This window comes from Cyclopterus lumpus, chromosome 1 (genome assembly GCF_009769545.1).
Source record: "Cyclopterus lumpus isolate fCycLum1 chromosome 1, fCycLum1.pri, whole genome shotgun sequence".
NCBI classification, from domain to species: Eukaryota; Metazoa; Chordata; class Actinopteri; order Perciformes; family Cyclopteridae; genus Cyclopterus; species Cyclopterus lumpus.
Window position 1 is genome coordinate 16837255 of NC_046966.1, and position 26125 is coordinate 16863379.

General features: G+C 40.4%; 3 protein-coding genes across 3 annotated transcripts; 2 read left to right on the forward strand and 1 right to left on the reverse strand.

Annotated features, from left to right (window-relative positions):
• Window positions 1-1127: 1127 nt before the first annotated feature.
• toporsa (topoisomerase I binding, arginine/serine-rich a) lies at window positions 1128-5116 on the forward strand. The gene is given in 8 exon segments (XM_034532838.1): window positions 1128-1210; window positions 2192-2693; window positions 2695-2748; window positions 2750-3293; window positions 3296-3331; window positions 3334-4089; window positions 4092-4430; window positions 4433-5116. Coding segments are annotated over 8 exon segments (2493 nt in total). The 3' UTR covers window positions 4612-5116.
• A 797-nt stretch (window positions 5117-5913) lies between these two features.
• On the forward strand, window positions 5914-18134 carry mtap (methylthioadenosine phosphorylase). Its single transcript, XM_034534067.1, has 8 exons — window positions 5914-6069; window positions 7429-7515; window positions 7663-7721; window positions 8494-8661; window positions 12817-12919; window positions 13591-13830; window positions 16424-16546; window positions 17371-18134. Exons 1-8 carry the CDS (start codon window positions 6046-6048, stop codon window positions 17407-17409), a joined length of 843 nt encoding a protein of 280 aa, XP_034389958.1. The 5' UTR covers window positions 5914-6045; the 3' UTR covers window positions 17410-18134.
• A 38-nt stretch (window positions 18135-18172) lies between these two features.
• cdkn2a/b (cyclin-dependent kinase inhibitor 2A/B (p15, inhibits CDK4)) lies at window positions 18173-21528 on the reverse strand. The gene is made up of 2 exons (XM_034534079.1): window positions 21123-21528; window positions 18173-19942 (listed from the first exon to the last, which is right to left on the reverse strand). The coding sequence occupies exons 1-2, from the start codon at window positions 21249-21251 to the stop codon at window positions 19691-19693; spliced, it is 381 nt and encodes a 126-aa protein (XP_034389970.1). The 5' UTR covers window positions 21252-21528; the 3' UTR covers window positions 18173-19690.
• Between the last annotated feature and the right edge of the window lie 4597 nt (window positions 21529-26125).

Consider the following 26125-nt stretch of genomic DNA (forward strand, 5'->3'; position numbering starts at 1 on the left):
GGTCCTTCTGTGTGGAGTTTGCATGTTCTCCCCGTGGCAGCGTGGGTTCTCTCCGGGCTCTCCGGCTTCCTCCCACAGTCCAAAGACATGCTGCAGGTTAATTGATCTCTAAATTGCCCATAGGTGTGAATGTGAGAGTGAATGGTTGTATGTCCCTACATGTGCCCTCGATGGACTGGCGGCCTGTCCAGGGTGTCCCCTGCCTTCGCCCTATGTCAGCTGGGATAGGCTCCAGCGCCCCGCGACCCTAATGAGGATAAGCGGTATTGAAAATGGATGGATGGATGGATGGATGGATTACAAATTACATCATGATAACATGTAACTTCACTTGTTTGGTACTTTCCCTTTTGAAGAAGGATGATGGGATGTCATGTAAGGGAAAAACATTAACATTCCATAATCTGATAATAGATATTAGTTAAAAGGTGAACATCAGTAGTATTTTATGGAGTATTGGATAGATGGGAAACTAATTTGAAATGTTATGTTTGTCAAAATTGGAGACTTGTAGCCAAGTAAACATAAAATATTGTTTTTAATAATTAATGAATTAATTTAAAATGGAGCTGAAAATGAGGCACATTTGTTGTTTACTGAGAACCCTCACCATATATATGTGCAATATTGTTATAGTATCATGTAACATAAATACAAGGCTTTAATGACTCTTATTCTGTCGGTTTGAAGTGTGCTTCATGCAGGTTACAGTACGTACACTGCAGAATAGCTATTGTCACTGAACCGTTAATAGGAAATAATCAGTCAGTTTCTTTTATTGTTTTGTCATTTTTACGGTGAAAAGTTCTTCCAAATGCAAAAACTGCTCTCTTATTTTGAAGGGCGGAAGTGGTTTGTAGTTTGAATAAAATCAGACTGTTCGGTAGGATTTGGAAGGAGTGTTATGAAGCCAGTCTGTTGGTTTAGAGTCGCTCCTCAATGATACTTATGTATAATTGAATGGGTTTTCTACGATACGGAGGAGGCTGATCGGTTACCAACAGCAATCCGTGCCGGAGGAAGCCAAAAGTAAATACTACACAACTTTTCTCAGCGGTCTTAGCTAGCTGTTAGCCGTATAGGTCCTAGCCTCCCTTGCTAATGCTCCCTAGCTATCACGTCCTAGCATGCTAACCTTAGAGAACCAAGTCCGCTACTTCGTGCGCCGGAGTTTGAAGCGTCGGCCAGTGGTGCCGAACATTGTAGCTTTGTCAGAATAGCGTGTGTGAATGTCAGGATTATTGACGTAATACCAGCACGTTTATCTGAGGTATTCGCAGCTGTTAATGTTACCGAAACTAACACTTAACTCGTAGCACAAACTGACCTGCTAGGCTAACCGACGTTAAGCGACACAACCACACAATCGAAGGAATAAACGAGTGTGGATTTAATTGTAGTGTTATTCGACGTGTTTTTTTCCCGTGGTGGTATGTCTGTCTAAATTAGCGCCGGTGATAAGGTACTAAATGTGCACACCGCATGATGTAACGTGAGAATCGTGACAGTTGCTACGTATCACAGACAGTCATAACGTAAGCATAAAATTATACATGGTTTGTTCGATTTAAGCATCAATTTGTGTAATTTAGTCTGCTCCGTTTCTCATTTTAAGACATGTTAGTTGGTATAAGCATTCAACCCGTTTATTATTGATCAAGTGGGATCGTTCTTGAACGTGTGTTAGGTCATTTATGTACAGTCATGTCATAATAATGAAAGTAGACATATCATAGACATTAGTTATTATTATTGTCCTTATGATGATAACTTGTTCATATAACATGATTATTCATTAATTATAACATTCAAAGAACACTCAAGGATATACCTGTCAACAGTAGCCGGTCATAATCCACTGCAATGATTCACAGTGGAATCTGGTGTCTACTTAATATGTCAAAAAAAGACATGACACAGTATGTGCAACTTAATTTGGCACAATACATAATGTTTTCTGTGTAAGTTACAATGTGCAAACCTTAAATTTGCCTTATGAGTCTGATGCGTCAGATTTACTTGAAGTGCATATTATTCCAGTAAAGTGTAAAATATTTCATATTTCAAATGTCTAATTTTAGACTTAACTGCAGCACAATGGCAGCACTTTACAGGTTGCCTTACCATTCTTGTTTTGTATGCGTGAGAATTCCCATAATAATTTGAACCCTTTCTTTTCTCACCGTGCCAGATTATGTCAAGCAATCAAGATTGCCCTGCAGCAGAGCCAGAAGAAGAGCAGAAGGAAAACCTCTGAAGCAATGTTTGCAGATGTGTCGCCGGACTCCAAATGTCCCATCTGTTTGGACACATTTCACAACATTTCTTACCTGGACGTCTGCCTGCACAAGTTCTGTTTCCGCTGTATTCACGAGTGGTCCAAGAACAAAGCCGAGTGCCCTTTATGCAAACAGTCTTTTAATTCAATCTATCACACTATAAAATCAGAGCAAGACTTTAAGAAGTATGACCTGCAGCCGGTGGATAATGCCTCTTTTGGGACGTTTGGTGGAGTGCGGTTTAGATACCGCACAACTCTTACCGGAGTCCATCGACAGATGCGGGGAAGGACCTCTCCACCTCTAGACAATGGAGTAATGTTTGAGGCCTCAGCAAACGCTCCCCAACAATCACAGGACCGCTACATCAGACGGATGATGATGAGGCTGGCCGCTAGGAGAAGAGCTGCGAGTGGAAGGCAGGGCAGTGAACAGTCTCAGAGAGCAGGAAATGGTGAATTTCAGGAGGGGAACTGTATCGACAGGGGGTGAAGATTCGGAGTGTCCGTGATGGTGGCCGCTCCAGAGAAACCTCGGCAGAGTTCTTCCGAAGAAATCCTGCCTGCCTGCATAGACTGATCCCCTGGCTAAAAAGAGAACTGATTGTGCTTTACGGAGCCCACGGCTCTTTGGTCAACATAGTTCAACACATCATCATGTCGCGCATTACACGTTATGATATGGAGGATGGAGCTATTCAAGAAGAGCTTAGGCCGTTCCTCCAGGGGCGCACAGAGCACTTTCTGCATGAGTTCATCAGCTTTGCAAAGTCTCCCTTCAATATGGAAGCCTATGACCAGCATGCTGCCTATGACTGCCCACCCACTTTTTTAAATGAAGACAGCAGCTCCAGTTCCTCTGTAATAGCTATCTCAGAGGACGAGGAACACTCAGTGGATTTGAACCCCCCAGGAGACTCCACGTCTTCGCTAAGCCACTCTATGTGGGACGATGAGACGCCTGGGCCATCGTATTCTACAACGGCAGAGCAGGGCAGGGCAGAGTGTCTGTCGGTCCCGACTCAGACTCAGACAGCAGTTTAGAGGAGGAGACATGTTTGGGGTCTGGGCCTCTCCACAGCAAATGAGTCCTCATAACCAAACAGACGAGACTCAGGCTGAAGTTAACAATGAAGAGTGTCTGTCCTATGACAGCGATGACTGTGTCATTATACATTTTTTCAAGCCAACATTAGAGAGGACTCCGGAGCTGGTTCAGCTGTCCTCTGACTCTGACGAGTATGCCAGTGAAGATATTAAAGCAGTAGTGCCTCTTCTACCTCAACACATCCGCTTCTCTAGCCTCAGTCCTATGGCTTCACAGAGTAGTGATCCAAGTGGTGCTGGACAGTCAGAAAATGTAGAAACTGACCACTATCATCAGTTGGAGTCAAAAGAAAGATGTAGCTCTTCAACATCTAGCAGACACAAGACATCCAGTAAGTTGGACAAAAAAGACAGATCAAGGGAGAGGCACTTGTCAAAGGACAGGGACCATCGGCGAAAGAGGAGGTCAAGAAGTGCAGAGCTCAGGCAATCCAGCAGGAGCCCGGAGATTTCCCACATCAGTGTCGGCACTCTATCCAGAGAAGGAGGTTATTCATACTCAAGTGGAAGAGACTACTCAAAATGTGACGGCAATTACAGGAGGAGGGGCCATGATCACAGCTATCAGTCATATCGGCATTACAGCCAAGAGAGAAATGATAGTGGGATGCATTATACAGAGAGGCGGTCCTACTATTACAGCGGCCGCAAGTACCCAGATCGTCACTCTAGCTCCAGGAGCCGCAAGCAGGGACAGGCGTAGACTGGGACAGGCATTCTCGTTCTAGGACTTATTCCAGCAGTCGCTCCCCTTCGATGAAAAAGAGATCTCACAACAACAAGCCTGGTGGAAAGAGGAAGTACAAAACCAGACATTTGGAGGAAACCTCCAAAAACCCACTTTCAAACTCAAACGCTGAAGGTGACGCCCCCATTTTATCAACAAAAACACAAGAAAAAGAGCAAAGAGAAGCATCGTAAAAATCCAAAGACAGGTCGAGGAAGACGAGCAGGAGCCTTAGTGTGGAGCTCGTCAATGAGGAAAACTCTCACGAGCGAAGCAAGCGTCACCATAAGAAGAAGAAGAAACACAAGAAGAAAAGCAAACGCACAAGAGTAACGAACACACGGGGAAGCACTCGCCCACTGTCATTACCATTGACAGTGACAGCGATTCTTTTGCAAGCGACACAGTGAACCAGGCCAGCAGCATTAACAAGGACCACCCCATCAACAGTACCACAGATGGCCCACTTGACACCGCCCCGCTGGACTCTCTGGAGTAGTTTTATGGAAGTTCAGATTCCTGATAGTGAGATGGGAACTGATGGATTCAGGATTCAGCCATTAGCGGCTAATGGCTTCATTATGTTGAAGACCACCAGACCTTGAACGATCTGTTGAATAAACATATCTTTAAATACCATGTCAAGTGATTTCTATGGGCACAGTTGGTACGCATGGTGGCAAATATGACTGCGCCAACACCTAAAACAATTATATTTTATGTGCAAAGTGCCACTATGAACAAGGCATACATATTTTTAGGTGTCAATTCTTATTCAGGAAAATAATTTTCTTTAATGGATTTTGTATTTTGTACAGTACTCTCAGGGATGGTATTGATTACAGTAATTCTTTTTTTTTGTCATAAGTCAGCTATCTTTTTGAGACAAAACTATTTATACCTGCTACACACACAGTAGTACTTATCCACAGATGGTGTTTGGATTTCTGAATGGACTCTTTTGTAGTGAATTTTTATTTAAAATAAATTGTCATGAGCAACTGTGTGCTGTTGGTTTTCTGAAAATAAAGTAAATTACTGTACATTTCTTTGCATAGATCACAAATATGAGGAGTGATCATAATTCTGCATTAACATTCTGCAATCTCAAACCTCTTATGTGGTTCCTGTCCCTCTCAAAATAAAGCTGTTGCTATATATTTCACTTCTAATTTTATGAGACACCTTTTGCGCTCCATCTTTCATATACCTCCCACAAAACATAAATACAAAGTGCTGTGCTGATTGCGCTCTTCAGTCTAGAAGGTTTCAGATACAAAACGTTTAATATCTTCATTAAAAAGCAGGGGAAAGCATTTGATTAATTATCAAGTGTGTGTGAGGTTGGCTTTTTGGGCTCCCAGCAGTTTGCATTATATAACTAAACTAAGCACCGGAAGTTTCCTAAAAACATATACTCTGCTTTTCTAAATTGTCAATTTGTGAAATGTCAAGGCCAATTTAGTAAGTTTAATATGTTACTTAAAAAGACTATAATACAGTTTTTGCATATTTTAGAGACATACCAGTTATGAAAGCCATAGCGTTATGGTAAACAATGCTGGAAGTGCATATTAAGTTGAAAGGCTATTCACTTCAGCTGGCTGCAGAAATACAAACAACTGAAGTAGACAAGTCCACTGATGGATTACGTCACAGGCATCAAGTGAAACAAATTGCTTGCTGCAAGGTAGACGGATAATAATTTGCTTTGAGAAATAGGTCCGAAAGACTAAATGAGTAGCCGAAAACACTACGCTATTTATGATCTTATCTAACATGTTGGTTCAGCGCCGTGCCATATTTTGAAGGCTAACAAACCAAACCGGAAAAGACGTGTCGGATATCCGTTGTGCTGAGGATGTTAACGGTTGTGGCGACAAGGGTCTTTCCTCTCAACTTCTTTAATTTGTAAAACATTAACATTCTCGTCATGGCTTCCGTGGTGCCCATTAAGGTAATAACCGAAATGTATTTGTCACACAGAAAGTCCTCCAAGTTAACATGTTGCGTTTAAACGCAGTGACATGGGGACATCCATGGACACACGGTAGCTAGGTAACGTTAGTTCTGACAGGTGGGCTGCTCTGACAAACATGGAGGGACGGGAAACGCACCTGAAACGCTCGCTGTTCGTGGTGTACTGTTTTAGGAAAGCCGTGCTTGTAATCTTAGTAAACCAGCAAACGACCATAGCTAAAAAAAATACAAGCTAACGTTTGCATGCTAGCGCTATGAGGTACAGTTGAAACAGCTAACGTTAGTTAGGGTCAAAGGTCATCTCAGTTTGAGTGATTTGGACATCGGCTGTCGGCAGGTGCGCTAGGTAACAGTGTACGATATGACTAAGTACAATTATGAGTAGTAGTACTCGAGTATTTGCTTTCCATTCTACTTTGTACTCCCCCCCCCCCCCCCCCCCCCCCCCCCCCCCCCCCCCCCCCCCCCCCCCACCCCCCCCCCCCCCCCCCCCCCCCCCCCCCCCCCCCCCCCCCCCCCCCCCCCCCCCCCCCCCCCCCCCCCCCCCCCCCCCCCCCCCCCCCCCCCCCCCCCCCCCCCCCCCCCCCCCCCCCCCCCCCCCCCCCCCCCCCCCCCCCCCCCCCCCCCCCCCCCCCCCCCCCCCCCCCCCCCCCCCCCCCCCCCCCCCCACACTTCAGGAGGAAACATTGTCTGTTATAGTTCACTGTAATGTTTTGGCGTCTCTATTTAACAGTTATTTCACAGATTCTAAGTAATGCACACCTAAAATACCACACGTTTAGAACATGTGTTGTCTTGTTAAACAGATTATACATGTCTATGTGGAACAGTGAAATGAAAATAATCATTGGTTGCAGTCATAGAATATATCAGGTGGAACCAATCTGAACAATTTAACATATTGGTAGTAGGTTAATCTATGACGTTGTATCATATTGTATGTAATATATCCATATTGAAAGTACTAGAAATAAATACATCTTTCAAATGTTGTGGTGTGAAGTAAATAGTTGCCTCTATTATTACCGTACTTGAGTGTACATTCTTACCCTGGAGCAATGCTGTTAACTGACTTCTTCAAACAGTAACATATGTGCAAACAGATGGCATTCTTCCTTATGGGGAAATGACAGTTGAATGTGTGCTCATTGAGTTTTAAACACACCATTTATTTTATATCTTGTTTTTTTTTGCTCATGCTCTAATTCATTATACTGGACATAAAACACATTATGAAAGGTAAAATAAAAACATTAATGTTTCTAAAAATGAAATGTTTTGGCCAGATATGAATTCTGATGTAATTGTGTGTCGATGACTTTCATTTTTTGTTTAGATTGGAATAATTGGTGGTTCAGGCCTTAATGATCCCGATATCTTGGAGGGGAGAACTGAGCGTTATGTTGACACACCGTATGGAAAGGTTTGTTGTGTTTTGTTGTCCAAAGATGTTTCTTGTTCAATAGTGGTGTAAAAAATATGTTATACTACCATCTGGCCTGTTTTACTAGTAAATGAATCCATAGAGTAGTAGGTTGTATAATTGGATTATTCTGCTCCTCTTGAACAGCCATCTGATGCTCTGATACTGGGGAAGATAAAAAACGTGGAATGTGTGCTCCTTGCAAGGTAAGGGAGGGTGTTTTACTTTTAACTTAAAATATCAAATAAGAAAATGTGTTCTATTACCACCATCTAGTGGATCTTCACTGACATCATCTTGTCAATATTTCACTCCATATACCCAATGAGGTGCCAAGGGTCTAATACTACTAATATAGCTAATAGCATTTTTTTATAATAGAAAAATCCAACTTGATTTATATTTTACTTATTTAAACATTGTTACACATTGATTTGGAATTTAAAACAGAATACATGTAAATACACAAAGATAATGAAATGAACTACAAGCCAAAAACATTGAGTAAAACAAACTAAAATGTTATGAAACACAAATCAAATTGCAGAAAAGCAAGTGATTTGTTCGTAATCAATAATCTTTTAAATCAATTAGAAAAGCAATAGGTGGCCAGTGTAAGGAAGTCAAGATCAGTGAAGTGTAATAATGTTTCCTATTCTGATTTGAAATCCAGGCAGCAGAATTCTGGATGAGCTAGAGGCAAGAGAGGGATATTTTGTAGACACCAGAGAGCGTTACAGTTACAGTAGACTAATCTACTAATTATGAAGGCGTCTTGATTTTTGTGAGAAAGAGATGGTCCATTCTTTGAAATATTTCCAAGAGGATGAAAGCAGGATTAATCCATTAATTTAACATGTTTGTGTAAGGTGAGGATTTGGTGGTCTTGGTAGTCGAGTAGATTTGCAGGTTTCAGACATAACAATCAATAAAAATGAATAAACAATGTGCATCTTGAATGTTTTTTCCTGATCTTAGGCATGGGAGACAACACACTATAATGCCGTCCAATGTGAACTACCAGGCCAACATCTGGGCACTGAGAGAAGAGGGCTGCACACATCTCTTGGTTACCACGGCCTGTGGCTCACTCCGGGAGGAGATTCAGCCAGGAGACATTGTCATTATAGATCAGTTTATTGACAGGTGAGTGGAATGTAAACACAACAGCAGGTTGTGGTTCAAACATTTCCCAAGTATTTTCAGGAAGTAGAGGAAACAGAATGTCAGAGCATTTAAATAATTGTATTCTTCATATATTGTTTTTGGAATGTAAAATACATGTTGAGCTAAGTATGTTTATTAGACAGAACATGAAAAAGTTATTGTATATAGTGATAACATTAAGTCAAGCTCAACAACAAAAAGTAAACGATTGACAAGTAGTGCACAGGTAGCTTTTTTAATTTATTTTTGTATTGCTGTGTGAATAATACAAGCTCCGTCATCTTAACAGTAGTTGAGAGAATCTGTTGTTTCCGGCTATTTTTCAGAACCTGATCCTACTTTCTGTCCCGCTCCTCCTGTTTGTTCTCGGTCAGCATATGGCCAGTACAGAGGTTCAGAAAAGTTTACTTGGACTTCACCACTGTAAAACTATCTCATCACACTTAATGTATAGTATAAAACCCTTAAATCGCATGACATATATTCATATACAACATTCTTATTCACATTAACACAACTCATGAAATACAACATGTCATATCATAATCTGCGACGTTGCACATTCGGAAGTGTGTTACTGTATGTGTGTTTATTTAAACAGATTCAACTTTCTGAGATTTCATACAGAAAACAAAACCGTATGCTGCAGTATGAAGTTTATGTAAATAAGGTGGCTACATTTTCTCATGTTTTATGAATGAAACTCCTTTTGGTAAGATTATATTAACTGTCTTGATGTGTTCCTTTAATCAGTTTGCCATTGGTTGTCATCCTGCAACATTTTTACAGGATGTGCATTGCACAATATTTCAACCATCTTCTCACACATCTCACTAACATGATTAATAATAATAATAATGCATTTAATTTATATAGCGCTTTTCAAGGTACTCAAAGACACTTTACATAACATATTTAAAACATCCTAAAAGCTACACAATACAAATGACTAAAATTACAATAAGGACAATAAGAACATAGAGCACACAATCACACATTAAAAGCAGTTCTGAACAGTTGGGTTTTGATTTGTGATTTGAATATGGAAAGCTCAGTGCCGTCTCGGATGACTTTGGGGAGAGAGTTCATGTTCTTGTGTGACAGGAGTGTCCAGATAGCAGAGTAAGAAATGTGGATGGACTTGAATCACCATGTCTGACACATTTGACAATGCCAACATTTGTTAACTATCATGATTAGCTGGAAGAATTGAAAACCTCTGACCGATGTTTGGTAGAACTCTCAAGTGTCATCGTTTTGCTCACAGCGTCCGTGAGAATATAAAAATGATTTCACTGTGTCTTATCACCTCTAGAAATAGTTGACACGAATATGATAATTAACAGAGATATTCAGGGCGCCTTCCTGTCTCTCTTGTTTCATTTTTGCTGTATCCCTTTTCTCTTGAGTTGTGAGAATTTTAGTCTTCAGTTCTCATACAATTCACTGAGCTAATAATAATACCCATGTTTTTGTGTTCGTCACGGAGAGGTCTTTTCCACATGAAGATGTGCTTATATTTGAGAAACTGTAATACATAAGTTGATCGTGCTGTTATGGCTTTTGATACTGATTTTGGTGCCAGTTGAACACAAATTAAACGGGTTTAATTCACGTTCACGCTTTCTCTTAGTAAAACACTTTTGCCTGAGAATATCTTTCGGTTCCACTGATGTGGGAAAGCATACTCTGTGAGCAGCGTCTGACCTGCAGGCATATACTTGGTGTGTAGCATGACCCTGTTTAGTGTTCCGCTCGCTCAGTGAGCTGATTGCACAAATTCCATGAAATAACCTAATACATGCTGTTTCAGTAGGAGGTCTTATTTGTTACCAGTGAGTTGGCTTACAGATGGCTGTATTGAGATACTTCCTTCCCACAGTCGTGACAGTGTGTTCCTCGCACACTTGCGTATTACTGCATCACATTGCCTGTGGCTGTGCTTGGCCATGTTGTTGAATAACTTCACTACTAGCATTAAGCACAGACGAGATCCATTTATCAGAAATGAGGAAGTTGCTTGTTCAGACTTGTTCAGACTTGTTCAGACTTGTCCTGCAGCATGTGACACAATGTTTCTGAAAGCTTCACATTATTGAATCCACAATTGTTATGTCACCTCTGCTTACTTGTTGGCTACTCCAAACCAAACGCTTGGTTGCTATAGGGTTAGTGTTTAAAACGCCTCCTAGTTTGACCCTTGATTTAGATTCTCTCTGCGATTTTCACTGTGACATTTTTTTGTTTTTCACGTCACCGTAAAACCAAAACACAGCTCAATCCCACATGAGTGCAAGAATAATATACAATGCATCTTTTTGCAAACTAAAACGGGGTAAATGGGGGTTCCTATAAATACAATCTGAATAATGCTAGGATTTCAAAGCTTTTGGTCTTTCCAGTGTCAGACCTTAGATAGATAGATACTTTATTCATCCCCAGGGGAAATGTATTTGTAGCAGCAGCAAACAAGGTAAAAATATATACAATAGACTAAAATAAAATAGCAGAGCAGGACATATTAAATTTAAGAAAATTACATAATAAAGAAAATGAAAAGAAATGCTTAGTATATACAGTGTGTATAAAGTATATACAGTGTATAAACAGTGAAAGCGGTGCAAGGGTTATTGATGTTGACTCAATTTGAGCAGGATCTGGCCAGAGGTGATTTATTATAATGTCTAATAGCAGTGGGCAGGAATGTTCTCCTGTATCAGGAATGTTCTCCCATATCTGTCCTTTGACAGCGGAGCTGAAGCAGTCTGTTTTAGAACGTGCTCCGCTGTCCCTGCTGTAGGTGGTGGAGAGGGTGGTCCGGGTTATCCAATATGGACAATCATTTCTTCAGTGTCCTCCTCTCCACCACCTGTTCCAGATAGCCCTGTTTGCAGCCAATGATGGAGCCGGCTTTCCTCACCAGTTTAGTGAGTCTGTTGCTGTCTCCGGCTCCAATGCTGCTCCCCCAGCAGACTACAGAGAAGTACAGAGCACTGGCCATAACTGCTAGAACATCTCAAAAATCTTGCTCCACACATCAAAGGATCAACGTAAAAAGAGTCGACTCGTCCCCTTCTTGTATATGATTGGAAATGGATGTTGAAGAATTGGTAGAATATATTTAATGCTTAGTTCATACCACAGCCTTCTTGCATTTTAATACATTACATATTTGATCATTATAGGCTGTAGGAGCCATTTTCTACAACAATTATTCTGAAATGACATTGCTAAGGAAATGCTAAGCCAAGATTTCTATAGCATAAATGGGCATTGTACTGGGTGATCATAGTTTATCCCACACACTGCTGCTCTTTGTTTTCTGCAGGGTGGAACTGCAGCTGGAAAACTCTATTTAAGCAATGACTGTTGTCTTCCAATGCCAGAGTTGTGAGTAAGAGATAGGGTTGGGCATGGACTTCAAAATATTAGCCTACTGTCAGCAAATATTTTGGATGTCTGAGATAATTGTGGTTTGACTAAGCAGTCCCTGGGAAAATGGAAGTAAATCAAACACCACTTAGAAATCTACCTGTTCATGACCTCACAATGATGATGATCCCTGTATGATGTAACTAAACACTGAGGGGATACAGGGAGACTTAAAATCCCTAATGTTCTCAGGTCGCTGGGCCTCTTGTCCACTCGTGGTCCACTCGTGGTCCGGCTCCATAAAGAGCTGAAGCTGGCAGGCTGGCGTGGTGCCTGGTGACCCCACTGACTCAGCAGAGCTGGAAAAGTTGACGACTGTTGTTGGCGTGGCGTAAACGACTAGGTTGCAGCTGTCCTCTGTTAATGCTTTTATAGTCCTGAACAGCTGAAAAACATGTTGTTTATCACTAAAACTGTGGCCACTTTAGAAGATTTCAAACGGGCAAAATTATTATTTAGATTATGATCTGGACACAATTAACTTTTAATTTGCAGCTTGGCTGTTGATATCATAGTGTTTATGTTGACTGACAATGTTTCTTTGAATTGTTTTGTCCTCTGTCATTGCTGAACATATTGTATTTTGTTATTTTTATGAAACAAACTCCTTATTTTATTTTTATTTGGTTGATTAGTAACAAGTGAAGCTTTGCTTGCCTTGATACTAACTTTCAGTTCTTTCTTTGTGCTTCTTTCGGCCAGGACCACAAAGAGAGCTCAGACGCTGTATGACGGGCAGCCCACCAGCCCTCCAGGAGTGAGTCATATTCCTATGGCTGAGCCTTTCTGTAACAGAACCAGAGAGGTGGGTCCTCAAGTGCCTGTACATGAATCCCATTTCATACATGCCACTTCCTGTGCGCCCTGAGCTTTGTTTTTGTTTTCTAAAAATGATCACCTCACGCAAAAAATGAGCTGGCCCGAACAAAATAGACCAGAAGTGTGAGGGTTGAAAAAAGCTGCACAGTTAAGAGTCAATGTGCTGACAGCTAGCTAAGATACATCTCATATTCAGGATATTGCTTGAGCTTTTGAACTTTAGGTAATTCTCTCTTTTGAGCAAGAAAAGTGTAATGGCAACTAACCAGGATTTATTTAACACTTCTGACTATGCAAGTTATTATTATACAAATTGTATTACTTTAAATGTAATTAAATGCCATTGTGTTGATTATTATTCAGAAATGAATGTTAGGAAATTAAATAAAAAATGTTCAAAGTGCCAACAGTGAGATTGCTGTTTCATGCAGTCACAAGAATTGGAGGTCCACAAAAAGTCTTTTATCTGCAGATCTGCTAAAATATGGATTAGCAGATGCCACACAGCATAGCAAGTAGTGTTTTACTCCTTCAACACTACAGTTTAGAGAATGAGATGAACAGCTAATAAAACCATGGAAATTGACACATAAACACATGGTTTATGTGTCAATTTCTTTTTATGTGTACAGTTTCTAACTCTAATTCCTGGTGCAGGTTCTGGTTGAGGTGGCGCGGAGCCTGGGGGTCAAGTGTCATGTTCGAGGGACAATGCTGAGTATTGAGGGGCCGCGCTTTTCCTCACGTGCAGAAAGCCTGATGTTCCGCCAGTGGGGCGCTGACGTCATCAATATGACCACTGTGCCAGAGGTGGTCCTCGCCAAGGAGGCCGGCTTGTGCTACGCCAGCATTGCCATGGCAACAGACTACGACTGTTGGAAGGAGCACGAGGAGGCGGTGAGTGGCAGGCTGGAGGTCCTAACAGCTGTTTTTATTAGTTTGATATCCCTTCTGACCTTGTTTGTGCCTCGTGTGAGTCAGTACCAGCAAAATGGGACGCACGGTTGGTGCACTTTGGGTGACATGACCTCTTTCCTTTTGTGTTGTACAGCCTGCAGTGACAAATTTCTTATTTGCTTTTAGTTTTCTTAAATCTCTTTTTTTTTTGTATTGATCTCACCATGTCATCTGGTTTTATAGTATCTACCTTTACTGAGCTGTGGTGATTAACCCAGATCTGTCTTTGCTTATTACTGGCTTACTCGCTCATTGGACGGCATGCTGTCATGTGTCTGTGTCTAAAACTAACAACAACATCTAGCCTTACTTCTTGAAAGGAGCAACTTGGTGAAGGGAAAGCTTATTCTTGTTATCTCAACAGTCGTCTTCTTTGCAGTATAACCACATCTGGGTCTCGGTCTCCTGGAGCATCTGTGGATCGTTTTAAACTGCTTCATTTAATCTGATGGTTCATGACACTACTACATGAGCACACTCAAGGGCTTCTTAATCAAATGTAATCTAAACTTGGGTTTTCACGTCTAGGTCATAGTATCCTAAAATTAGAGGCATCTCTTTTTCATCCTAGTCGTAACTTTATATAGCTATTTACTCTCTTTCCCAGATGATTTCACCCTATTCCTCTATTGTTAAGAGATTCTCTCTTCCCTTTCCTTATTAACCCAATTCCCTATAATCAGACAGCTGATTCTTTAAACTGTTTGATTACCTAAGTAGGTTCCAGGAACCCCTGAGGGTTGATTACACATCACCTTTAGTTCTGCAAACTAATTTAAAAGGATGTACTAGACAAAAAGATTAAGTATGAGCAAAACAAAATGTGGACATCTTTTATTGCTGTAATAGGACTCATTATTTCAATGTTCATTTAATCAGCCTGCTAATTTATTGATGAATGGAAATCATTTTAAAACATTTGTTTCATTTCACTTGCAGAGAAGGACATTTTTTTCTTCTCCTCACTTTCTGTGTTTAGCAGATTTTCCGAGTAGTGCTTGAAACAAGGAGCTTGTTTACTGTAAACCGCGGTGATCTGTGTCCTTATGGAGCAGGAAACACAATGTTTGGGTGCACAAGTATTGGATCACTTTAAATTGCTTGATTAACTAAATAGACCCATATTTTTTGAGTACACATTCAGTGTCTCACAAAATGTCTTTTGATTTTACTTTTACAGAATGTATAACAAATAAGCATGATTTGCAAACAGGGAAAGCAAAAATTTACTTTTTTTTTTTTCTGTAATGGCCAATCTGTCACTTTCAAGGCAGTCCCGTCCAAAGTTTAATTTTCCTTCCTTCCGCTGTGGCTTTCAGAAGATTGTTACATTCTAGGTGGTACAAAAGTATTTGCTTATATAAAGAGTTTCAATTACTTCAAATACCATTTTGACCTCGTTCTGCAGTGTATACAGTTACTAACTCACTAAAATGTTAAGAAAAAAAAAAAGTTTCTAGATCATTATTGTGTTTCATTTTATTAGTTTGATGGGGTTTTGACAAAGATTTTCACCATCTGTTCACTGTAAGTAGACAAGAGTACGTGTGACTTCTTTTGGCTTCCGATTGACCTTCTCCCTCAGACACTCTGGATAATGCAGTTGATTTACTGTGTGTGGGCGAGTTTGGGCTCATTTGTCACTGATCCAACCAAACTCACAACTCTACTTCCGAGTTCCTGCAGCTGACCTCTTCCCCCTCCTGTTGCAGAACCCTCACCACATCCTTCCGACTCCCCCCCCCCCCCCCCTCCTCTCTCTGCTCCCTCCCAGTCTCATACGACCTCCTGTCCCCCCCCCCCCCTTCAGTCAGCTTGCCTGCCAGCCTCCGGTGGAAGCCCAGCCAAAGGAGGTTGAGTCACACTGAGTCATCAGCTTCGCTGTCTTCATCCTGGCAAACACCACAAAAACGTGAACCTATTATTGAATGTGATGTGAAAACAAAGCTTCTGAAGGGAGGGGTTAATTAAGGGCACAGGAGAAAACACAAGCACGGGAAGGAAACAATGTTGTCACTTACTGTACTAAACACTGTACGACTGGCTGAATAATGTCTATTAACACTTAATTTCATGCAGGCATACTTAAATATTTTACCCTGACCGTGTGAGTGAGTCCTTTGTTTCTTTACGTGATTACAGCGGATAAATAAGCATAACATCTGCTCCATTGCTCAAAATGTCATCCTTTTCTAGCAATCTTCATGTGACATCCATTGAAAATAATTGAGAGAAAAACTGTCTCTTGAATCCGAAAGATTTTTAGAAACCTGACCACAGAAGCTCTACACTATATACAGGATAGCATCTTCTCTCAATCGTGCATCGCTGCCACAAATGTCCATGGAGATTTTCGGATCCCATACTTTGTTATTCACAGTGCAAACATTATCTTCTGCATCAGTGAGGATACATGTCATCGTACATTTTTAGGGAAATACAAAATGACTATAACACTGAAAGGTCGTGGAATTTGCATTTCTGTAAATGATTCATATCACACGCCAGCTGTTTTTCTTCCCTTGTCCTCCAGGTCTGTGTTGACAACGTACTGAAGACGATGAAGGAGAACGCCAACAAAGCCAGCAGTATCCTGCTGACTGCAATACCTCAGATTAGTCAGATGGACTGGGCTCAGACAATGAAGACCTTGAAAGTAAGTTATCAACTTCATGATGACTCATTTCCATTTAATAAGACTTTAGGGAGGTTATGAAAGGGGGTCTGTTTACCTTTATAGCCGGCTATCTTCGACTGAGATCCTCCCGTCTCACTGAGCCCCGTCGTAAACTGTTTTAAATGAGTAATCGAACCATCTGGAGCTTTACCACTCAAAACACCATCAAGGTGATTATTCCCACTAGGCTGACTCAGATACTGTCATTGTGCTGTGTTGCACCTTTTTTATGGTGTTATACAAAATACAACTCAACAGAAATCTTTATTTGCAAACATTGAATGTGAAAACACACCATGACTGTAATACATATTAGTCTTAGCTATGTGTTAATAAAGATATTAAATGTGTAAATATCAGTGCACATGTTTGTTAAACACATCATATGAATTGCACCTCAGTGAATCAGAAAGTAGTTTGCATCTATTTGCAACAATACTTTTAGACATGCTTGAAGTACTTTGAAGTTGCAGAAAGGTAAGTAGTTACATTTCTATTCAAAACTTTGTTTATTGGAAATGTTTACACTTTGGAAAAAGTTCCAGTTCCAAAAAAGCTCCCTACTAATTACTTTGTTTAAAATGTGGTAATGGTAACAGGCACATCTGTTTTAATCAAAATAAAAAAGTTTTTAAAGTTTATGACAATAACCTGTTTTTATTTTCAACTTTCTAAGAACATTAACTTTTGGCCACAGGTTACTCTGAAACGTTCTGTCACGTGATCAAAGCGTAGTTATTGTTGCTCTACATCTTTGAGACGCACATGAGGGGAAACAGTCTGTTTTGTTCCTTCTGTTGCAGTCGATGGCACAGTCTTCGGTCATGTTACCTAAACACTAAGCGTGTCGAACCACCGCACCGACACGGACAACAGACTCAACGCCGCCTGTGGATTTGTCATAAGTGAATCACAAAAAAGTGCCTCACATAAATAATGCATGTTCTCTGTCTTCAGCTGGAGTCTCTGTACACAACCTGCCACAGTTCACTCATTTTTCTCTGAAACACTCAGTGTCCCACCACATGTCCAGGTACAACACATTTAAAACATCATCAAAGAAATCTCTATTATACTAGATGTCATTTTTTGTGGATTTATATTTTTGTTGGGGTTAACTTTTAAATGTATATATTTGCCTGTAAACCATTGGTGTCTTTATTGCTGTTAATTGCGGGATACAATAAAAATGCTTTTGGAGTTCAGCACATGAATACTTTGTAGTCTTTAAGTCAAATCTGATGTCTTAAAAGTATCGGATGTCCTCAAGTAAAATATGTTAAATGCCTGAATACAGGTCAGAAAAATGTTGTCTTGTTATCAATTATTTTTTTATATTTTGTGGAGTACTTTCCATCTCATTGCTCTTCATGACTGATGCAAACCATTGTCCAGCTATCATTAAATCAGCTAATCAGCAGTATTTTTGAGTGCTTTTGAGAAACTGACTATTCATTGACTGACAGATATGACAGACATTGTTCACACTTAAAATGTTTAATATACTGTACTGTTCATAAAAATAATGAAATTGGCCACATCTGTTGAGGTGCTGGGCCTTCTGTTACCGCTCATGTTTGTCATTTCTGTTTTCTTATCTGCTTCACCTGAATATCACACTCCCATCGTATCTTAAAATACGTGTTGGCTTGTCTCTACAATATGCATGCATTACGCAGCGAACATTGGCTCAATAACAACTACAGTGATTTGTGTTTTGATGTTTGTAAAACATTCAAATGCTTTAAGCAACTTGAACTGATTTTAAATGAATCTTTTCATTTGCAGTTAAGATTTTTTTAATCACACATTCATACAAAATGCTATGTATAACATGCAGAGTGAAATACTCCTGTGTCTGCTAAAACAAGTGCAATAGAATAATAATTAGAAAAGAATGACAGGATAATACAGACAGTGCATTAATGTCCACAGAACTGTTGAGTTCAGATTTGAGATTTTGGTCATAATGAAATTTGGCCAAAGATTTGAATAATCAACAAAAAAACAGCCTGTTGACATTCGGTGAACATGATTCATAGTCGACATAAAAGATAAGTGTTGTGGTAAAGTTAAGATACTGGACTGCAGACAAAACAACAGCTTTATATGCCCATCATTATTTTGAGGACTTATGAGTTATTGCCAAACCTCCCTTTGGTTTCGTGAAGCCATAACAACAGCTAGCTTCAACTAAACCGAGCTCATGTCTAACTTGCCAAAACTAGAAGCATTGCATAGTTTAATGAGTCATGTTTGTGTTTTAATATGTTCTCTCCTTTCGTGTTTGTCCTTTGAACTGCTAAACAGCAATGCATAAAGTTCAGCTATTGACTCATAATAGAAACCCATTAATAAGTAATTTCTAAACATGTTTAGTTAACACAAAAATCTACTTTGGTTCTTTGTAGCCTAAAGTCAAATAATGATCGCTTGTATTTTATTATTGTTTTATAGTCTCTTATACCTTTCAGTAAATTAGTCCTGCATCTCTTCTGCTTCTTAAAACACTAACTCTCACATTTTATTAAAGTGCATAATAAACGAGTTCTGAATATCATTTGTACAGACAGGAAGTGGGACTCCAGTTTCTGCAGAATAAATATATTTTTTACAGTGTATCTTTTGCAAAACATTTCGAATGGCTTTAGTTAAATATTTGACATGGAAATATATTTAAAAAATACGGCAGTCTCATATGGTTTATGACGAAAACCAACAATTAATCCTATGTTTTTTAATGCAAATTCTTGAACAATATAGTAAAACTGCATTATAAAAAGTTGGATTTCTTATAGGCATATTTGAATGATACAGGGGGAAATAAACCAACATGCAACATAATTTGTTAATGTCGCAATACACACATCGCTTCCTTTAAATCTGTATAATATTGTGGGCTATAAATTATGTGTCACAACAGCGACCCTGAGACTATCAATAAGCCTGATTTCGTTACGAAATTAAATAAAGACGCCCTATAAGCAAATAATCTGACAAATAAATAACGTGTTTTTACAGCAGAACAGTCTGTGCATCATTTGGGCACGAGCAGGCCTCTTCAGGCCCCGTTTCTCAGAGACCCCAATCAGAACTAAAATAGCACGGAGGCGCTGCCCCACTTCACAGACACTGAAGAAAGACCACCACATCCACATGGCCGTTCTCTCGGGCCAAATCGATGGGCTGATAGTTCGTATTGTCTCTGGCCTGCGGGTCAGCCCCGCACTTCACCAGCAGCCGCACGGTGTCCACAAAGCCCGCCCTGGCCGCGTCATGCAGCGGCGTGGTCCCGGTGCTCCGGTCCCTCACGTTGGGAGCCGCTCCGTGGTTCAGTAACACCCGAGCCACCGGCGTGCTGCCCATCATCATCACCTTCATCAGACAAATAACCGCGAGTTAGAATCTCAATTGATTTGACGTAAACGCATCATATATAAAAGAGCATAAGGACCAGAGTTTGACCTGGAATTTAATAAAATCGCACCCGACGAAAATAACCACTCAATTTTCACCCAGATATGTGATCAACCGGATTGGGAAATGGGCCTATAAGGCAAATCAGGACCATGCCATTAGGAGCGTTGTGAACTGAAGCTCGAGATAATACTAACTACCATTTAATTTACTGCACTCAATTTATTGAGTGTAAACATGGGGAAGATGAGCCACTGGAAGCACATTTAACGGATCAAAACAATGCACGGATTGCCATCCCTTCCGATTTTTTGTTTGCTTCATATTTTGTTTCGTTTTCTTAGATCTTGAATAGAAATGACATTATATGAAACTAACTCGAGAGAACCGGATTGTTGTGTTATTCCTGTATATACAATACAGGAATACAATCTCGGTGACGGCAAGTTATGATGTAAACAGTCCTCACAGATGAGTCGGAGTCTGCATATTGAGACACCTGATCCTTTTTCATAAAATCATATTAGATATTTCAAGATTGTACGCGGTGGGCAATATACTGTTTGTGAGTGGAAGCTGTTATGGTGTTTATTCTGCTAATTTGTTGCTGTAATAGCTTGTTTTAGATTTGTTTTAAAAAGCCTAAACTTATTTTTGTGGCAATTGGGGAGCAAGTTATGAGGACTTCGAAGCGCTTTGATAAGACTAATTTCTCCTTTTAACGCAGCCATAATGCCCCATAAACATGCGTCAACCACACGCTTAAATATTTGGCCTGATAACGAATAATACAAAGTAACAACATTTATGTCTGTTGTAAATCGTGCAGTCGTAAAGGCTCCATAAGAAGTTATAGTTTCGTTTCATTTAACTTGATTAGGAATTATATTATATCGATAGGAAAGCTGGATAGTATTTCCTCAATAAAAGTAAGCCAAAGTTTGATCAATAAATCCACAAAGATGCACGCAAATGCGTCATTTTTTGAGATGCGTTGTTTTTTTGCGGCCAAAATAAAGAAACAAGAGGACAATATTTGTTGTCATATACGTTATTGACGTTAACTCCGTTCATGAAGCACGTTTAAGTGCGTAAAAAAAAAAGGCGCCTGTCGTTGGACGAAGCGCATCTGACTGACCTGGAGAGGGGTTCGTCCGAAACAGTTCTCCCCGTCAACTTGAGCTCCTGCCCGCAGGAGATCCTCCACCTCAGCCGTGTTGCCCGTCGCTGCGGCTGTTGTCAGTTTATCCTGCAGAGTCATGTCCATGTCCAGAAATCTGCAGCGAGTACGTCCGTGAATCTGTCACTTTGTCGTTGTGACAGGTATGACCAAATATTTGAGGAAGCCACCGAGCGCGATTTGAATAGTTACGTATTTATTATAGTTGACGTGTGACGGTGTGTCCCCGCCCCCCCCCCCGTCTCCTCGGTCTGCCCGGTCCACAGGTCTTCTGGGTCGGACAAGTAAACGGTGCATTGCCTGTCCAGCGATCCGGTCGATGTGTTTCTTTGCCTGGTTCTTTGAATGGGTGACGTCAGTGTCTGTTGCTGCAGTGGCGCGATTGTGCGCATGCGCGCTGCTACAACTGGTCCGATCCTGACGTGAGATGATAAAAAAACAACTCCTCCCGACAAATGTGACAAGTTCACAAGAAATTCAAACGCCGGTTCGGACGCGGTTCGTTCCGTGAACGCAGCTGCGCATGTGCTATGTATCCTACCGGAGGCTGCGAATCATTTTGAGTCTTAAAGTTTATTCTGGACACTGGAAAACAGAAGTTGACAAGACAATCTCAGCCGATCTTCATCCAATAAAAGCTCTGGATCATGTCGCATGTCGTTTTGCCTCTCACTTCCATCGGGTGATGAAGATCATGTGATATGAGCAACAGCTCCAGACCAGCTACTAATTGGACTTTGGGAGGGATTGTTTCGTGAACTGATATGCTTGTAAAGTTGATGAAGTGTTTGACAGCTAACTGTAAAGGGATCAGTGGATTTTATGAATGTTTAATTTTTATAGAAAAATGACCAGATAATATGATAACAAAAATGGTGTGATGGGGGCAAAAGGGGTGAATAACCCAGAGAGGAGGAGTGTCCCTTCACTGTAGATTAGATAGATTTGCTGGGGGCCGAAGACAAAGTTGATCGGTAGGTTAGAGAAGGCTAATACATCCATGAGTTTGAAGACTTACCAGGAACACACAAAGCTCATATCATATAGTGGACCAGGCCTAGCCTCATTGACTCATGGACGTATACGTATTTTTAGTATTTTTAACGATTATAAATATTGTTTTCTGGAGACGTCATGAGCATGTCGTGTGTGTGGGCGGGGTTGACCTTTGACCGTTTCGCGTGTGTGCCGCTGTCGTTACAGCCTTTTGTCCACTTCGAGGAGTCCAGGTTTGGATATGTTCAGACTTTCTCGGGGTTCATAAAGAAACAAGCAAACATATTAGTGTATATAATTAACATGTCAAAGCAAATAGCAATACATATAAGGTTGGATGACCAAGAAGGACTCGAAACAAACAAGTGAGGTTCTGTCTAGCTAGCTAGCTAGCTAGCTAGCTAGCTAGCGTTAGCTTCCATGAAGCTACACCAGCTGGGGAATGAACCGCCACCATCATGGGGGCAACAAGGCAGGCTAACTCGGCCTTACCGCCAGCACGAACAGAGCCAGAAGCTTCTTTGTTTAAAATGGGGAAATATGCACCCTTTCTATCGTGGATGTACTCCAGAGTTGAATTCACTGCTAAGCGTCATGGCCAATGACACATTGCGGCATGGAGAGACGGGGCTTTGAAGTGCCGCCTGCACCCTGCGAGGTAAACTGCCCCCCCCCCCACGACGAGCCACCCAAGGTAAGATTAAACGCTACTTTTTATGTCGACTTTGACAATTTAGATTGTTGCATCATTTGCTAATTATATGTTGGCTTTGCATTCAGCTTAGAACAGTTGGATTAATTTGATTGCACGATGATGTGAGATTTCATGCTGCTTGGTGGTTTTTGTTTAGGGTCTTGTTGGCTTTCCTTTGGCTTTGTTGCTGAGCTCTACTCTGTTCGTGTCAGCTGTCAGCTGTCTGCCTTTTGCATGTTAGCGTGAATTGTCAAAGTGTTGTTTTGTTTTGCTGTCATTTCAGGATAGTTCGCTTAAATCAGACTCTGGATGCTCTTGGCTAGCTGTTTCTCCCGAAATACTTTAAATATACAAAGGTTGACTGAAATTGATTTTTTTAACAGGGTGCTGTTTATGCAACTGTAGATGTATTTGTGTAAACAGAATAGTGGACCTAATACATCATCTGAAAGAAGGCCTTTCACAAAGTGATTGTCTCCACGATAGAATAGACAGCAGCTACTGTGTGTAAAGCAGCAGTTGCTATATTTGTTAATACATATTTAGTAATTTAGTAATTGTGTGCCTTAATAACTAAAACAGTTGATAAGTCATAGTGAAACTACAATGTCACGCTTCTCCATTGTTTAACCTGCTCAACCACTGCTGTAAATTAAGAATTTTCTTTTGAATGTGAGGACACAACAACTGTGTGTGCTTCGCCTCTGTCAGGAATGTGACTGATAATTGATCGGTAGTTGAAAGTATGATGGGTGAGATGAGGATGTAAATACGTGATGGTTTGTCAGATGAAATCAGGGTTGCTCGCTACTCCTCTGTATCAAAATAATACACATCACGTTTGTCATCAGATTGAATGAGGGGTGACACTATGCTTGGACTGAGGTTGTTTAGTCTTGAAATGTGTGGATTAAATGATGGTTTTGGATTATTTTGAGACTATTATGTCCCTAGTCTATTCAAATTTACACCACCTTGCATATATCTAACCTGTGGGCAGTGCTAGTGTGGTGTCTGCAGCTGTAAGGCATATTGTTGTCATTACAAAGTGCACCAAGGACAAAATGCACAACAAGCTCAGTCTTCAACAAAAACAACTCTTATAATAGACGTTTGTGATTTATTATATTGGTTTTAAGATGTTGATTGGTCAGCATGGTTGTGGGCCTCTGAGTAGTTCCTGATGTCATTCTTTGTATGAGTTGTGTTGAGCAAGGCTGCACTGATGCACAATCACACAAATCAAATCAGTAAATTTAAAGTTAGATTTCAGTCATTTATTGTGTGGAAGTAGCAATGTTGTTTTGACAACAGATATTAAACTCCCTATTTTATTTTAATAAATAATTTGAGTAATTATAAGTAAAAGTATTCTTACCACAATGTTGTCTTGAAATACTACAGGTATACATTTAAAATTGTACTAAAAGTAATATCAGAATTTAAATTATGCAGCAGAATGGAAGTACCCCTCTAAGTGAGGGCGTGTTTGTGAGAGCAATGAAATTATGCAAATTATTATTGATTGTTACATGACAAGCTCATCAGAAGTGTGTGGACTTGATGTAACATATGTAGTTGCAGCTCTAGGAGTGTTTGGTCATACAGTATATAGAAGTTGGCAGTAATGGAATGTGGGGGTGTGTGTCATCAGCCTTAATTCTCAGTTTATTTGTGTAAATGTGAGCAGACATGTGTGGAATGTGTGTTTGTCTCCGGGTTCACAGCCTGTAGCGATGGAGGTTGAGTGTGGGTGGAGGTGTGTTGGTCTGGAAGTCCCCTTGTGTGTGAAATAATAGGGCGCTCTGAATGAATAGACGTTATGGCTCATGCCTTTTATGTTCCGTTTAAAATATGGAAGAATAAACAGATTACTAGTTTTATGTAGTGAAAAAAGGGACTTTGTAGGGGACAATATCAAAGCTTGCTTTTAATGACAACCAAGTCCATCATCAAACACTTCTGACTCGGCGTTTTTTCTTTGTAGGGCTTTACTTCATGACATCAGTGCATTTGGAACGTTTTTTTTGGTCAGAAAAAAAATGCTGCATGAAGAAAGTACTCCTCTTACTCGCTAAATTTAGCCGCATGGTTTGGAGAGTGGTCAATAGTGATGTGGGCATCATTGTAATCTGTCAAAGCTTCATGGTGTTTCTCACAGAACCTCTTACATACCTCAGTTTAGCAGTCGGGAGCTTGGAATTTTGATGTTGCAGCATGTGGCCTTGGAGGAGGAATTAATGAAACTTTTCTTCACTTTCTAGTTCAGTTTCTTTTTTAGAATTTATTTATTATTATTCACACTTCACTCTATCGTACCATGCTTTGCATACCAACACTGCTGTGCAATCCAAATTACCACCACTGTCCTCGACCGCAGAGAAGGGGAATACCTGCGCTCGGATTCCCGGCGAATGAAATCCCCTCCTGCTGACTGTTCAGTTGAAATCCCCCTTTTTATTGCATGTTTTAAATAATGTCATTCTCTGCCCGCCCTGCTGCTAAACACTGACTGTGCTAATGAATTTAACACTTGGCACTTAACATATTTACGCGGATGTATTGACACTAGATATATAAATGCCCTATTTGCAGCAACAGGGCACATCCAACTCTGTTTTTTCTTTTCTATTTCTGTTTACTCTTTCTCTGTCATTTCCACATCAAGGAGTGGGCTTGTCTTGTGCATACAGAAACAATTTTTTTTTTGTAAAGCAAGTAGTTAAGGTAATGTCAAATAGTTATATTTCTGCCTCTTTAGATCAGACTTATGGAAGAAAATATAACACATGTGTCAAGTATGCCAGTAACGGTCATACTTAATCCTTGAGTTCAACCCTCACCCAGTGGTATCAGCAGATAACTTTCTATAAGCCACACTCCTGTAGTAGCCTCGTATTGCTGGTGAGCAATTCTACACAATATGTGGTATTTCACAATGCTGTGTCGAGTTGAGGCTCTGTCTACTTACACACGGGCCTTTTACATTGTAAAACATTTTAAAATTGCATCTGCCTGATATTGTTGCCTTAATCGACTCCCAAATAATTAAAACAATTACTACAAACTGTTTTAAGACCCGAAGTGTATCACTGGTCTTCAAGCAGAGGTTGAATTACACAACATTTCTTTCAATGACAATCTCTGTTTAGGTTCAGTTTCACTTGTGTCCTGATAAGACCTTCATACTGGTCTAGCCCGTCCTCCACTGTTTGCAGACTGCACATTACATCAAAGGCCCATCGCAAAATGTGACTGAGGTTAACCACAC